The 12,369-nt window shown below is 42.4% G+C and overlaps 2 protein-coding genes across 6 annotated transcripts in view; both read left to right on the top strand.

The window, feature by feature from the left end:
* The window catches only part of CCP110 (centriolar coiled-coil protein 110), a 32,832-nt gene extending 25,447 nt beyond the window's left edge, over positions 1-7,385 (top strand). For 2 of the 4 annotated variants that reach the window (XM_084818590.1, XM_084818588.1), the window contains exon 15: positions 4,738-7,385. In XM_084818590.1, coding sequence (XP_084674716.1) covers positions 4,738-4,790 — 53 coding nt within the window. In that variant the 3' untranslated portion in view covers positions 4,791-7,385. The remainder of the gene's footprint in view (positions 1-4,737) is intronic. The other 2 variants (XM_084818592.1, XM_084818591.1) reach the window with 1 other exon arrangement.
* A 3,646-nt stretch (positions 7,386-11,031) lies between these two features.
* VPS35L (VPS35 endosomal protein sorting factor like) overlaps positions 11,032-12,369 on the top strand; it is a 108,450-nt gene continuing 107,112 nt past the window's right edge. For both annotated transcript variants that reach the window (XM_084818572.1, XM_084818573.1), the window contains exon 1: positions 11,032-11,074. In XM_084818572.1, coding sequence (XP_084674698.1) covers positions 11,058-11,074 — 17 coding nt within the window. In that variant the 5' untranslated portion in view covers positions 11,032-11,057. The remainder of the gene's footprint in view (positions 11,075-12,369) is intronic.

The following is a 12,369-nucleotide window of genomic DNA, read 5'->3' as shown; positions in this document are numbered from 1 at the left end:
CAGACATGGAGATTACATTTTTTTTAATGGTATATAATCTGCTTTTGTATAGATAATGTGCAACTAAAACTCATTGGGTGCCTGAATACTGTTTTGATTTTGTGTGTTTTTTAATTAAAACCTCCTGGCTGAAACACACACTTACATTATTGTGCATGATTGCTCCACACACACGCGTACGATAGAAAATATAAAGTTACGGGTACTAATAATGCTGTGTGTGGGTACTGTTTGGATGTCACACAGAAGTGAAGTGATTCAAGAGGTTAATGTTAATTTAGGAAGAGGAGAGTGAAAGAGAATGCAGAAAGAAGATCTCTAGATATAGTTATATGCACGGTGGCTTGCTTATCATTCCTGTTGGCACTACTTTGAAAAGTAAAAAAAGTACTTGAGCTCCCTTGGTGGGTGTACCTTAAATGATAAGGGAGCCTATTCTACTGATATTGTTGAATTTTGGGAAGAGTTCCAGAACTGGCATAGTGAAGTTCTGGTTATACCAGTGGCTTTCAGACTGCATCCTGGAGTTCCTTTGAAGCTTGCCAAGGGTTCCTTCAAGAATAGCTCATCATTGGTAAGCTTTTTTGAAAGGCAGCTTACCCACCACCTATCAGTCTTCCTATGACATATGACACACTGTCAGTCTACTCTAGGGATGTCTGAGAATTTCATTTGGGTTTGTTTTTACTTCAGATTTGCCCTGTTCGCAACCCTGAATGTGAACGGGAGTGCACTTTTCTGGAAAAGCTTGCAAATTCCAAACTTGTGTTTGAAAAATGCACATTTCTAAAAACACGCTTTCGTGCAGCGGGGAAGTATGCATTTTGGGTACCAACTTTAAAAAATGTGCACTGAAATGTGTACTTGTTCGGTTAAAAAAAAAAAATCGTGTTTGGGAACAAGATGAGCCGAGCTCAGAGGTGAAAACCGTACTGATTCTCCTGTCCTTAGCCTACACTAGGAGTTGGTAAAGGCCTTATATGCCCTCATCTGAAAAGTGTACACTCTCTAGAACAGTCCTTAAATCCTCTGAAATGTGCAGAAGTTGTGTATAGAGACTATGCACACACTCCTGCTTGAATTCCAGCAAGAAGAATCAGGCACAACCCATTTTGAACAAGCCCCTCTGTCTTAATTCTGCTCATGTCTACTTTGCCCTCTTCCACCACCATTCTTCTCCTTCCATCAAAGGATTTTTACATCACCCTTCAAACAAGTTCCCAGGGCAGCTTTATAAAGCAACAATTACAATGGAAATACAATTAAATGAAGGCAAGAAACATATACAAAGCAAAACCCAAAGCAGCATAAAACCTGTCAGATTTTACAGACTGAACTGATAACAGCTTGACTTAAAAGGCCTGGAGAAATCAAAAGTTCTTCATCTTGCCACCAACATGATGACAATGTAGGCTCCATAATTGGGGTGGCACCACCACTAAAAAAAGCCCTTTTCCCCAGTTTCCACCTACCAAAGCTCAGATGGCGAGGACACCAAGGGAAGAGCCTCTGTTGAAGACTTCAGTGTATGGGCAGATGGTCCTTCAGCTACCCAAGCTGTGAAGGGCTTCTAAGGGCAGAACTTTAAGGGCAGAACCTGGGGTCATCCCATGAAGCTGATTGGTGGGAGATTCAGGACAAATCAAAGGAAGGACTTCTTCACACAGCGTGAAGTTCAGCTATGGAATTAGCTACCTCAGGATGTAGTGATGGCCACCAGTTTGGATGGCTTTAAAAGGGCAATAGACAAATTCATGCAGGATAAGACTATCAATGGCTACTAGTCCTGATGGCTATATGCTAGCCACAGTATGCTTCTATATGCCACTTGCTGGGAAACAGGAGTGGGAGGGCGCTATTGCACTCATGTCCTACTTGTGGGTTTCCCATAGGCAGCTTGGTTGGCCCCTGTGTGAGCAGAATGGTTGACTAGATGGGCCTTGGTCTGATCCAGCATGGCTCTTCTTAGGTTCTTACCAGCACTGTGAATTGGGCCAGGAAATGAAGGAGGGCTCCAGTGATGGAAGGAAAGGCCCACCACTCCTGCCTTCACTGGAGCCCTTCTCTGCCCTGCCGCCTACTCCCATTTTCCCAAGGCGGGGCACTTTTTCCCTTGGTGGGGGAAGGATAGGTGATAGCGAGCAGAGATGGGCAAGGATTGTGCCCTTGGATGTTAAGTTAAAGGTTTCTGAGCATTTGCCCTTAACTTTTGAGGGGTGCCAATGAGTTAGTGTTCATTCAACACTAGTCCTGTGGCAAGCAAATGGGCTTGGAAAGGATTTCCTGAAGGTAACCAGTGAGTTGTTATGCCATACCTTACCCTTATTTCATCTAGCTTGTGCATTGCATGTATTTCTTCCTCATTTCGTTGAGTTTTAAAACCTTTTAATTATCTCATTTTTCTTTTTTATATTTGTCAATTTCACGTGAAATCCCTGAAAATTAGACCCATAGGCATAGTATGCACAGATGATCCAAACTCATTGGCACACTGGGTTAATTTTATGCCAAAAGCTGGATAAAATAGATATTTGGAGGTGGGTTATGAGTGTTCCTCCCACTCATGGAAGCAACAGTTCAGAACATAAAATAGTTGCCTTAGACCAGGTCAGAGTATTTGTCCACATAGCACAGTATTGTTGATTCCTGGCGAGCTGAACCTCAGGCCTGGGTGCCAAATCAGGAGTCCCCAGAAGGCCCTTCCCCCTTTCCTCCAGCCATTGTTCTTTCCCAGGTTTTGTTCAGTTTTCCCCTATTCTAAAAGACTGAAATGCCTCTCCTAAGGCTTAGTTTCTGGCAGTAAGAGCTTTAAGCCAAAATTATGCTGGTATTTTGGCCCTGCGCCATTTTTTATTTTGCCCCACCCACCACCAGAATGGTCTTTAGAGCTTCTCTGAATGGAATTCAACCCTCATGCTGAAAGAGGTTCTTCAGCCCCGGTCTACTCTGACTGACAGTGGGTCTTCAAGATCTCAGAGAAGAGTCTTTCCTATCAGCTGCTACTTAAGATCCTTTTTTAACTGGACATATCAGGAACTGAACCCAGGACCTTCTGCATACAAACCATGTACTCTGTCGCTAGGCTATGGTCCCTCCCCACAACTGTGTGTGTTCTGAGAGAGGCAAAAACAAAATGACTCATAATTTTCTTGGTGAACTTTGTTTCCAAGGCTAAGTGCAGATAAGACTCCCCCCTCCAATAGTTAATGGTGGTTTTGAAGAAATTAACAAACATGAGCTGAAGCTCAGTTGTGACTCAAAAATGCTCACTTGCAATGTGTTTACCGACGCACTCTTTCTGCAGCTTTCTACGTTATTTCCACACTGTGTAGCTAAAATTTCCACAGGATATGTCTGGATCTGGGTGCTATCTTGCAAACAAATTACAGTTCTCTCAGGTGCATCATCTACACTTAATGGATGCGTTTGGCCATTTCTCACGATAGGAACAAACCTAAGTAAACTTTGAACTCGTGCCCCTCCCCTGCCCTACCACAGCTATTTTTGATTAACCACAGCTGGTTGTGTTGTCCGAACCTGACAAACTGTGGTTAATTTTAACAGTCATTTGTTCAAAGCAGGCCAACTTCAAACCATGGATTATGGTTTGCTTCAACAAACCTTAGTTTAGGGTTCGGAAGTGAAGCCAAACTGCGGTTAATTGAAAGTGAAAGCTTCTGATCGCACGGCTGTGCAGAAGGAGGAGAGGGGAGCATGCAAGACCGAGGCTCACCTAGACCTATTCCTATCAGGATATACTGTAGTTCATTGTGATAACTAAATGCAGCCAATGTGAAGGCCCAGATTGCATATAGCATACCCTAGTTCCAAACACTCTTGCTACCTATTCTATGTGTTAAGGTATTCTTGATGTGGACCTGCTCTGTTTTTTGAGGCTCAAGTATTAAACCTCCTGAAGCAGCTGCTACTTATGCTTGGCAGTAGGAGAAACTGAAAATGGCTCTTCACTGTTGTTTCTATTCAATGACATGCATTTACACACAACTATATGTAAGGCCTTGGGCCTGAACCAAGCTATCAGTAGTTTTAGAGGGGTTTAGATGATCCATAATGCTCTCTGACTTTGGTCAGTTGGCTGCTGTTTTCCCTAACAGGCCTCTTGGTTTACCAGGATGAGTCAAAGGTTGATAGTGCGGCCTCAGCGCATTCCATACTAACGAGCTGGAGGGTCTTATCAGGATGTGCCTGGGAAGTGAAGCTTGTTTGCTTTAAAGCTGCAGGTGTCTGTGGTGGGAAAGTTCTGATTGTTTTCCTTCTGAACAAGCACTGTTAGTCTGTGCTGGGAATGAGCGCTAATTAACACTTGCTGCTGTCGTGCTGCCTCACTGCTGACATGTATGGTATAAAACCCATTTTACCCCATGGCTCTGGGTTCAGAGAAGCTGTCTGGTCCAACCATTGGGTATGCCTGTGTGCTGTAAGTTACTCAATAAAGTACTCCTTGTAAGTAAACCTGGATCCGATTTATCACTATCTTGGCACCTCTAAATTAAGAGGCCTACTGCAGGGGCAATACACCACACAACCTTGGTTTGTCTCCACAAACATTCTGAAGATTATTTATACAGCTATTTTAAAATGCAGCTCGGTAAAGGAATATTTCATCAGCAACTTTTCTGCATCTGCCCCAATATTGCTTGCTTGTAATGCATGATAGACACTTTAAATTAGTAACATTTTACTAACAAAATGGTTTTTTCTGCTTTTGCTTTTTAGGAGTATATGCAGGAAGAATCCAAAGAAAGAAGCCAAATGTTGTGACAACTTAAGAAGGCAGCATTCACTGGGCTAAGAGGTTGCTTTGATTTGTCTGTTAATGTTCTCCACTGCTTCAGATCTTCCTGCTGTTACACACATGTCGATGGTTTGAATTGGCAAGCATACACTTTGTGATATTTGTTTAGATTTCTGAGCGATAGTGGAATGAAAAGAATAATGAGCACAACAAATTGAAGAAGCATTTATTCCACATATTTCAACTCTCTTATGAGTGGTGTTTACTTATCCCTGAAATAATAATTATTCATTGTCCACCCTCAGGGAGAATATTTGATTTTTTTGGAAATGTTTTTCCAGACTTGAACCTATACCATACTTTTTATAGTGCAATAAATACACTTATAAAGGGCAGTTTATATGTTCTGTATAAATACTTGTCTGTATCATTCTGTGAATTTATTGAAAGCACTCCCAAAAAGAAAATGTTCAGCCATGTGTGGATTGTCTCTTATGGCTGCTACACTTCAATCACACAAAACCTTGCTCTTAGTCCCTTCAGCCCTGTTGATTTTGGCTTTCTTTGCAAGGATATTGATGTAAGCATTTGTAGATGATGCTGTTAGTCTTGCAGCAACAATACTGCTTTTTTTTTCTTTCTCCTGCCATGCTCTTGCTTCCAGTATACTGTGAATATCACTTAAAAGGTATCATAAGGATTGATTTTATAGTGGGCATACTTGAATGTCCATTCAGCGGCTTCATCTCCTGTCTATGGATAAGCAGTCACCAGATCAGAGCTTTGGATTGCCAGTTCACCCATAAATTTGAAGAGGATAAAGTGTAAATAAAATGTAGGAAAAACAATTATTTAGGAGGGTACTTTTGCTAAACATTTGCCTTCTTGATCTTTTTTTTTTACACCAGAGTATTTGCCTTTTGTATCTTTCTTTTTCTTTTAACAAAAACTTTGGATAATTAATGGAGAGAAAGGGTACTCTTTTCTGTCACTTAGGGCAGGATTATCACAGTGTCCTTTAGGTTTCTGAGGGCTAACCATCCAACAAACACTCGTTTGTTGTCTTTATTCAAAAAAGCAAATTGGAATAAGAATATTGAGTACATTTTTTAAAATAACCATGGCAAACCCTGCTTAATTTCATAGAAAGTTAAACTCTTACATTAACAAAGCCATTTCTGAAAAAGGGACTTACTTATGTAAATTATTTATACTTGCTATTTTAGACAGATACGAACTACTTGGGTTTCACTGTGGCTTTATTGAGTCAAACAGGGCCATGTTGAGGAATATTTAGGTCAAATCTGCCAGCTGTTAATAGTGAATAGTTCTACATCTTAGTAACATATTCAGTGCAGAGGGAACTATTAAGCCTGATCACACTAATGTTAAATTGGTATTAACATGCTAATATTGGAAGTTTCAGATCTGGCACTTAGGTTTTTGGTTCAAATTATTCAATGTAAATGGAAAAATTAAGCTTTAATGAACAAACTGAGGGAAACTTCATACATTGACGTACCTAGTAATTTATTTGGGGATAGCTGTAAACCTATTCATTATGTGCTTCTTCTAATGCTGTTGTACAGTCTTAACCAACCTGGTGCCCTCCAGATGCGCTGGATGACAACTCCCAGGGCATCAGGTTTGGGAAGACTGTTCTTGTATATCATGCAGTATTTTAAACTTTCCAGGGGAGGGTACAGCAATGCCAATGCAAAAGAGCATGGTGGAGATTAGCAAATTGCTGAGCAGTTCTGCACTGCAGTGGAGTGTTCACACATAATGATAAACCAGAATTCTGTACTTATCCTGGTTCACTGGGGTGCGTGTTCCTGCGAGCAGGCAAAACAAACAGAAATGGAAAGCTTTGTGCAATGTCCAAACCCGGCCTTCAGGTTTCTTGCTCCCAAACAAGCCAGGATTTGCTGTATGCCCAAGCAAGCTGCCCATTCACAGTAAACCCAGGGTAAGCTGGCAATTCAGGCTTATTGTTAGATGTGAATAAGTTCTTGAAGGCCACCTGTTAAAAGGGTCCTATTGGCTAACTTATGTAGCACAATGCAAGCATTTGTCATGGAACTAATTTATGGGGTTCTTAAATAGTTGTTAGACATTACTTTTGATACTTAATGCCTTTGCATGATTTTAATATTTTCCTTAGAGGTTTGAAAAAAATCAACAAAAGCCAGACAAGCTAAATGCATCTTAAGAATTGTGAATGTTGCTTTGCAGATTAGAAGTAGACTACAGCTTGCTTGATATGCCTGTGCTAAAAAATTGTTAAAGCTTGCCAGTCGTGTGCTGTGGTATTAATTTAGAAGTAGATGAAATGTAGGTACAAGCAAGTTTTGGTTGCTTTATTAAAGTATGCTAAGTACACCTTTTTAATTTTAAAGTCTGTACTAAAATGTCAAATGTTTAATGGTCATAAGGCCTTCATTTACAAGTGCCAGGATCTCTCTTGTAATTTGATATGTTTTATATTTATTTATTATTTTAATTTTTCAGTTCATTTTTTATTTTGAGTGGAATGCAATATCATTATAAAACGTATTTTTGTACTTTCATTTTCACCTGCTGTTTTTGCTCTTAAGTATATTGTACAATAAAACTTTTTTTATCTTTAAAATATGTTTTTTTTCTTAACATAGATTTTTTTAAAAAAGATTTTGATCCATCATTTTAAAGTCTATAAGATTAAATAACATACACTGGAGTTCATTAACTTGATATGAATACTTCATATGTCAAAAGACATTCAATGCATCTCTTAAAAAACAAACACTCCCACCGCAATTCCCAGGACAATTCTGAATGTTAAAATACTGAGGGTCCACACTCAAACTCTCTCCCTCCCCCCTCCCCTCTCTCAACTTGAGCTTGCTCTTTTCTGTATAACCTCATATTGGCTGTCTTATAGGAAGTCATATTATTTGTTATCTGGCCCAATATTGTCTACTCTGACTGGCAGCAGCAAGCAGGGATCTTTCCCATAGCCTGCTTACCTGATCTTTTTCAAAGTGGAGATATTCAGGATTGAAGCTGGGTCATTCTGTGTGCAAAGCATGTGCTCTGCTATTGGTCTATGATTCCTCTGCATGATCATAATGGAACTCAAGGGTGGGGATCAGCAATTGATGGTCCCCAGAGCCAAATCTGCCCCCCCCCCCGAGCGGTATCACTTGTCCCCCTATTTGATAACAGAGGCAAGAGAGGTATGTGGAAGATGTGGTAGTTGTGGTATTGGGGCTTCCTGGCAATCCCAACTGGGGAAGACGATGGTTCACACCCACCACTCCTCTCTTGCTGCAAATGACCCACAAAACAATTGTTATCGAGGGCTCTAAACTATGTACGACTATTTGCTGGGTCAGTTTTCTTGGGCATATTGAATAGACATGCTCAGGATCTTTTAGCTGGATCCATTTCAGATCTAGCCTAAATACAACATTCAGCACAGAGACTAGTGGGAGACTTCATTTTTCCTTTGACAGTCTATCATATACAGCCTACATACGTAAGTGAGTCTCATTGTAGTTCCCTTCATGTGTCACCCACATGAAAGAACTCCATGTAGTGGGAGGCAGAACCACACCACTGACATCATGCATATTATTGGCCGTTGCCCCTGAATTGGACTGAGCACTTACACATATTCACCTACTTGCATGTGGGTGTCCCTTCACAGATGTCCAAGCTCAATGCATGGAAGCTGAGCAGGCAGGGCTGATGGTATAGCCCCGCTTTCCAAGATTTATGCAGAGCCCCATTGCACAGATAATGTGTGAAGAGAGCTTAAGTTTGAAATCTATTGGTTCCTTCAGAATAACTAAAGGAATGCATTAATTTTTCAAATGGCCTCCGGATTCCTTTAAAGCCAGGGTGATTGGTTGTGTGCAGACTGGGTTCTCCTTTTTTAAGAACTGTTCACAAATGGCCAAACAGAACAAAATACTGGCTGTGTGAATGGCAATTAGAAGGTTAAAAAAAAGAATGTATTCTGCGCTCTCAAGGTTGAGAGTAAAGGGCATATTAAGAAAGTATCTTATGTAATGAGCAGTGGAGTGCACTCTGACTTGTAATATTCAGAATAAAAGTTTGAAACAAGGACAACAATCTCTGGTAAAATTCTCATCTTGACACCTAGAGTCCTACCTATCCATGATAATGCCCCTTGGTGTTCATATTGTCATATCCTGGTTTTTATTTTATTTTAAAACAATGGGATCAAAATTACAATCTGCAAGCTCATTGACTTCCAGGTAGGGCTGGTAAAGGCTGGTGTTGGAAATCCTGCCAATATTATTCAGCCTTTTTAGACTCCAGCCCAAACTTGCATTTTGGCCCCATTTCTTAATGGTTTGTTTTGTTTTTGCCATATCTTTGTAAGGTGGCAAGTGCTGCTGTAACAGATCCTGACCCATCAGTGGTGTACTAAGTTAGACAGTACTAAGCTAGATAGAGCAGGGGCCTGATTTGGAACAAGTCAGTGGTCTATTTTAACTACTGTAATGTCGGGCTGCCTGCCATCTTTCCTTTCCCCCAGCTCTGAGGGTTTAGTCAGTGGTATGGCAGGTAGGAGCCCAACAGGTGCATTCAATGGGAAAGCAGCACCTGTTTAATTTCTGCCAGTCTTACTGGTGTTAAAGGCACAGGGTATCTACTCCGTAAAAAGAAAAACATCGATCTGGCTCTGAATGTGTGTCCAATGTGAAGATAATTAGGGCTGCAATCCCGGTATACCCACTTATTAGGGAGTAAGCCTCACTGGACATACAGTGGTGGTGCTGTCAGGGTAGGACTTGGGGGCAGATGCCTTGGGCCTTACTTAGCAGAAAGAGCAGGAGGGCTCCAGAGCACAGCAGAATTTACTCGCCACATTTTGAAATAAGTAATGTACATTACCATGATATAAAGGGGTGGGGGCAGTTTATAAGACCATTAAGTCCAGAATCACTCTGAAATACAGACCAGTGTGGTATATTGGTTAGAGTGCTGGACTGAGACTCAGGAGATCTGGATTCTAGTCCTCATTTGAGCATGAGGCCCACTGGATGACTTTGGGCCTGCCACTGACTGTCAGCTTGACCTACCTCACAGGGGTTTTGTGAGAAAAAAATGGAGCGGAGGAAGATCATCTAAGCCACCTTGGGTCCCTTGCAGAAGAAAAAAGGCAGGGTATAAATGTAATACATAAAATAAATTATCTAACTGCATCACTGTGAACTGAATACAGTGGGAGTTCTGAGTAAACATGCAGAGAATTGCACTGCATGCCATACTGAAACCCTATCCCCGCTTAGCCAGGAGTAAGCCCCGTTGAACTCAATGGGATTTCTTTCTAAGTACACAAGGTACAGGATTGTGCTGCTCATCTTTGGGATGTGTGGGTTTGTGTTTTTTTCCTCCCCAAAACATCCATCCTGAAGCAAAGTTCTGTGTATCTCCATAATTTGCCCTACAAACACTTCTGGGGCTGTGGAGCTCTTTATTTCAGTGGATGCTGCTGGCTCCGATTTCGGTGGGGTTGTGAATCTATTCTATATTTTAGTCCGAACCAGCCAGAAGGAGCTATCCAAGGTATCCAAGCTCTCTGCATGTGGAGAGCCAGCATGGTGCAGTGTAGAGTGTTGGACTGGGAGCCAGGATATCCGGGTTCTAGTCCCCGCTTGGCCATGGAAGCTCACTGGGTGACTTTGGGCCAGTCGCAGACTCTCAGCCCAACCCACCTCACAGGGTTGTTGTTGTGAGGCTAAAATGGAGAGGAGGAGGATTATGTACGCCGCCTTGGGTTCCTCAAAGAGGAAAAAAAGGCGGGATATAAATATAATAAATAAATAAGGTGGTGAACCCATTTTGGGAATAGGGTTCAGCACCTTGGTCAGCTTCTTTAGAGGTCTGGCTGGTGCTGACTGAAACTCAGAGTGGATCCACAGCCCCACCGAAATTGGAGCCTCCAGCCTCCTCTGCTTGCTTGCTTGCTTGCTTGCTTGCTTGCTTGCTTGCTTGCTTGCTTTCTTTCTTTCTTTCTTTCTTTCTTTCTTTCTTTCTTTCTTTCTTTCTGGGGAAGCTCTCCTTCCTTTCTAGAGAGACATCAGGCACGAATTAACTCGAAGGGGCAGAATAAAGCATTTAACTATCGTGCACCTAGCATCGTGCCCCCGCGGAAAAGCAGAACCGCAAGGGCCCTGGCGCCTGCCCGTCTCAATCATGGCGGCTCCGGCTTCAGCGTGAGGCAAGACGGAAAGCGATGAAAGGCCGAGCTAGGGGGCGGAGGACTCACGTGAAGGGAGGCAAGATGGCTGCGTTTCCCTGGTAAGGACTGGGGGAGCTGCCGATACAGGCCCCCCCCCCTTTAGAGACAGGGGTCCGGGGAAGAAACGAGGCCTTGTAACGAGCCGGGGACGCTTCCCCCAGGAGGGAGTTTCCCGCCTGCCTGTCTTTTCCTCAGCAGAAATAACCTTGCAAAGCTTTGCTGGGGAAATGAAATGTTCAGGGGATGGGGGAAGGGGCTTGAGGCTTTGGACCCCCCCCATGGGGTAGGGGGTCTTCTTGTGAGGTATCTAGTACTTTATTTAACGGGGGAAGGCAGAAAATGGGGCTGCTGGTAAACGTCGCCGCCTTTTTAATGTTGATGCGTATCTTGGCGATATGGGGAGGGACAGGCTCGAAAGAGGCTCTATGACTCTTAGCAATGACAGGTAGAAATCCAACAGGCGCGCCTCTGCCAGGACTCAGAGGTGGAGCGATGGGAGGTGCATGCGGATACTTGGGGTAATGGGTGACGTTTAGGGCATAAACTAAAAGGCTCTGACGACAAAGCGTTTTGTGGCGTTTTAGGGGGAGGAAATGAATGGCATATGTTTCCTTGGACCAGCGTCACTTAGAATCATGAAAGTTGGGAGGGATCCCAGAGGTCATTTAGTCCAACCCACTGCCAGTGCAGGAAATCAACAGTTTTAGTAGACCTGATAGCGGCCATCGGATAAAAGAGAGAGTCCACCACTTTCCCAGAAAATCTGTCCCACTGTTGAACAGCTCGTTAGGAAATCCTTCCTAATGTTTAGTCAAAATTCTCTTTTATTGCAGTTTGAACCCATATGGGCAAAGAGCCAGTGTGGTGCATTACTTAGCATGTTGGACTAAAACTGAGGAAGGCCCAGATTCAGATCCTACTCAACCAGTCACCATCTCACCTATTTATTTATTTATTTATTTATTACATTTCTATACTGCCCAATTGCTGAAGCTCTCTGGGGGTTCACAAGCTAACCTACCTCACAGGGTTATTGTGAAGATAAAATTAGGAGAGGAGGACCATGTATGCTGCCTTGAGCGACATAAGAATGGCATAAATACAGAGAAAAAACAACTGGGATCCAGTGGTAATGAAATGCTAAAAGTATGGTTTTGTTGCCATTTGGCCTTGTAGCTTCGTGGTAGAGCCAGCTTGTATTGTATTTTAAATGTGATTCTAATATTATATGTGAACCGCTTAGGGATTTTATTATATAATATATTGCAGCTGGTGCAGAATGCAGTGGCCTGCCTGATTAAAGGCAGTCGTCGGTGAGACCACATCACTCCAGTGCTGAAGGAGTTGCACTGGT

Source organism: Heloderma suspectum, chromosome 12 (assembly GCF_057233095.1).
Source record: "Heloderma suspectum isolate Gila_16-S chromosome 12, 16-S_ref, whole genome shotgun sequence".
Classification (NCBI taxonomy): Eukaryota; Metazoa; Chordata; class Lepidosauria; order Squamata; family Helodermatidae; genus Heloderma; species Heloderma suspectum.
This window is presented reverse-complemented; position numbering and strand designations above follow the sequence as displayed.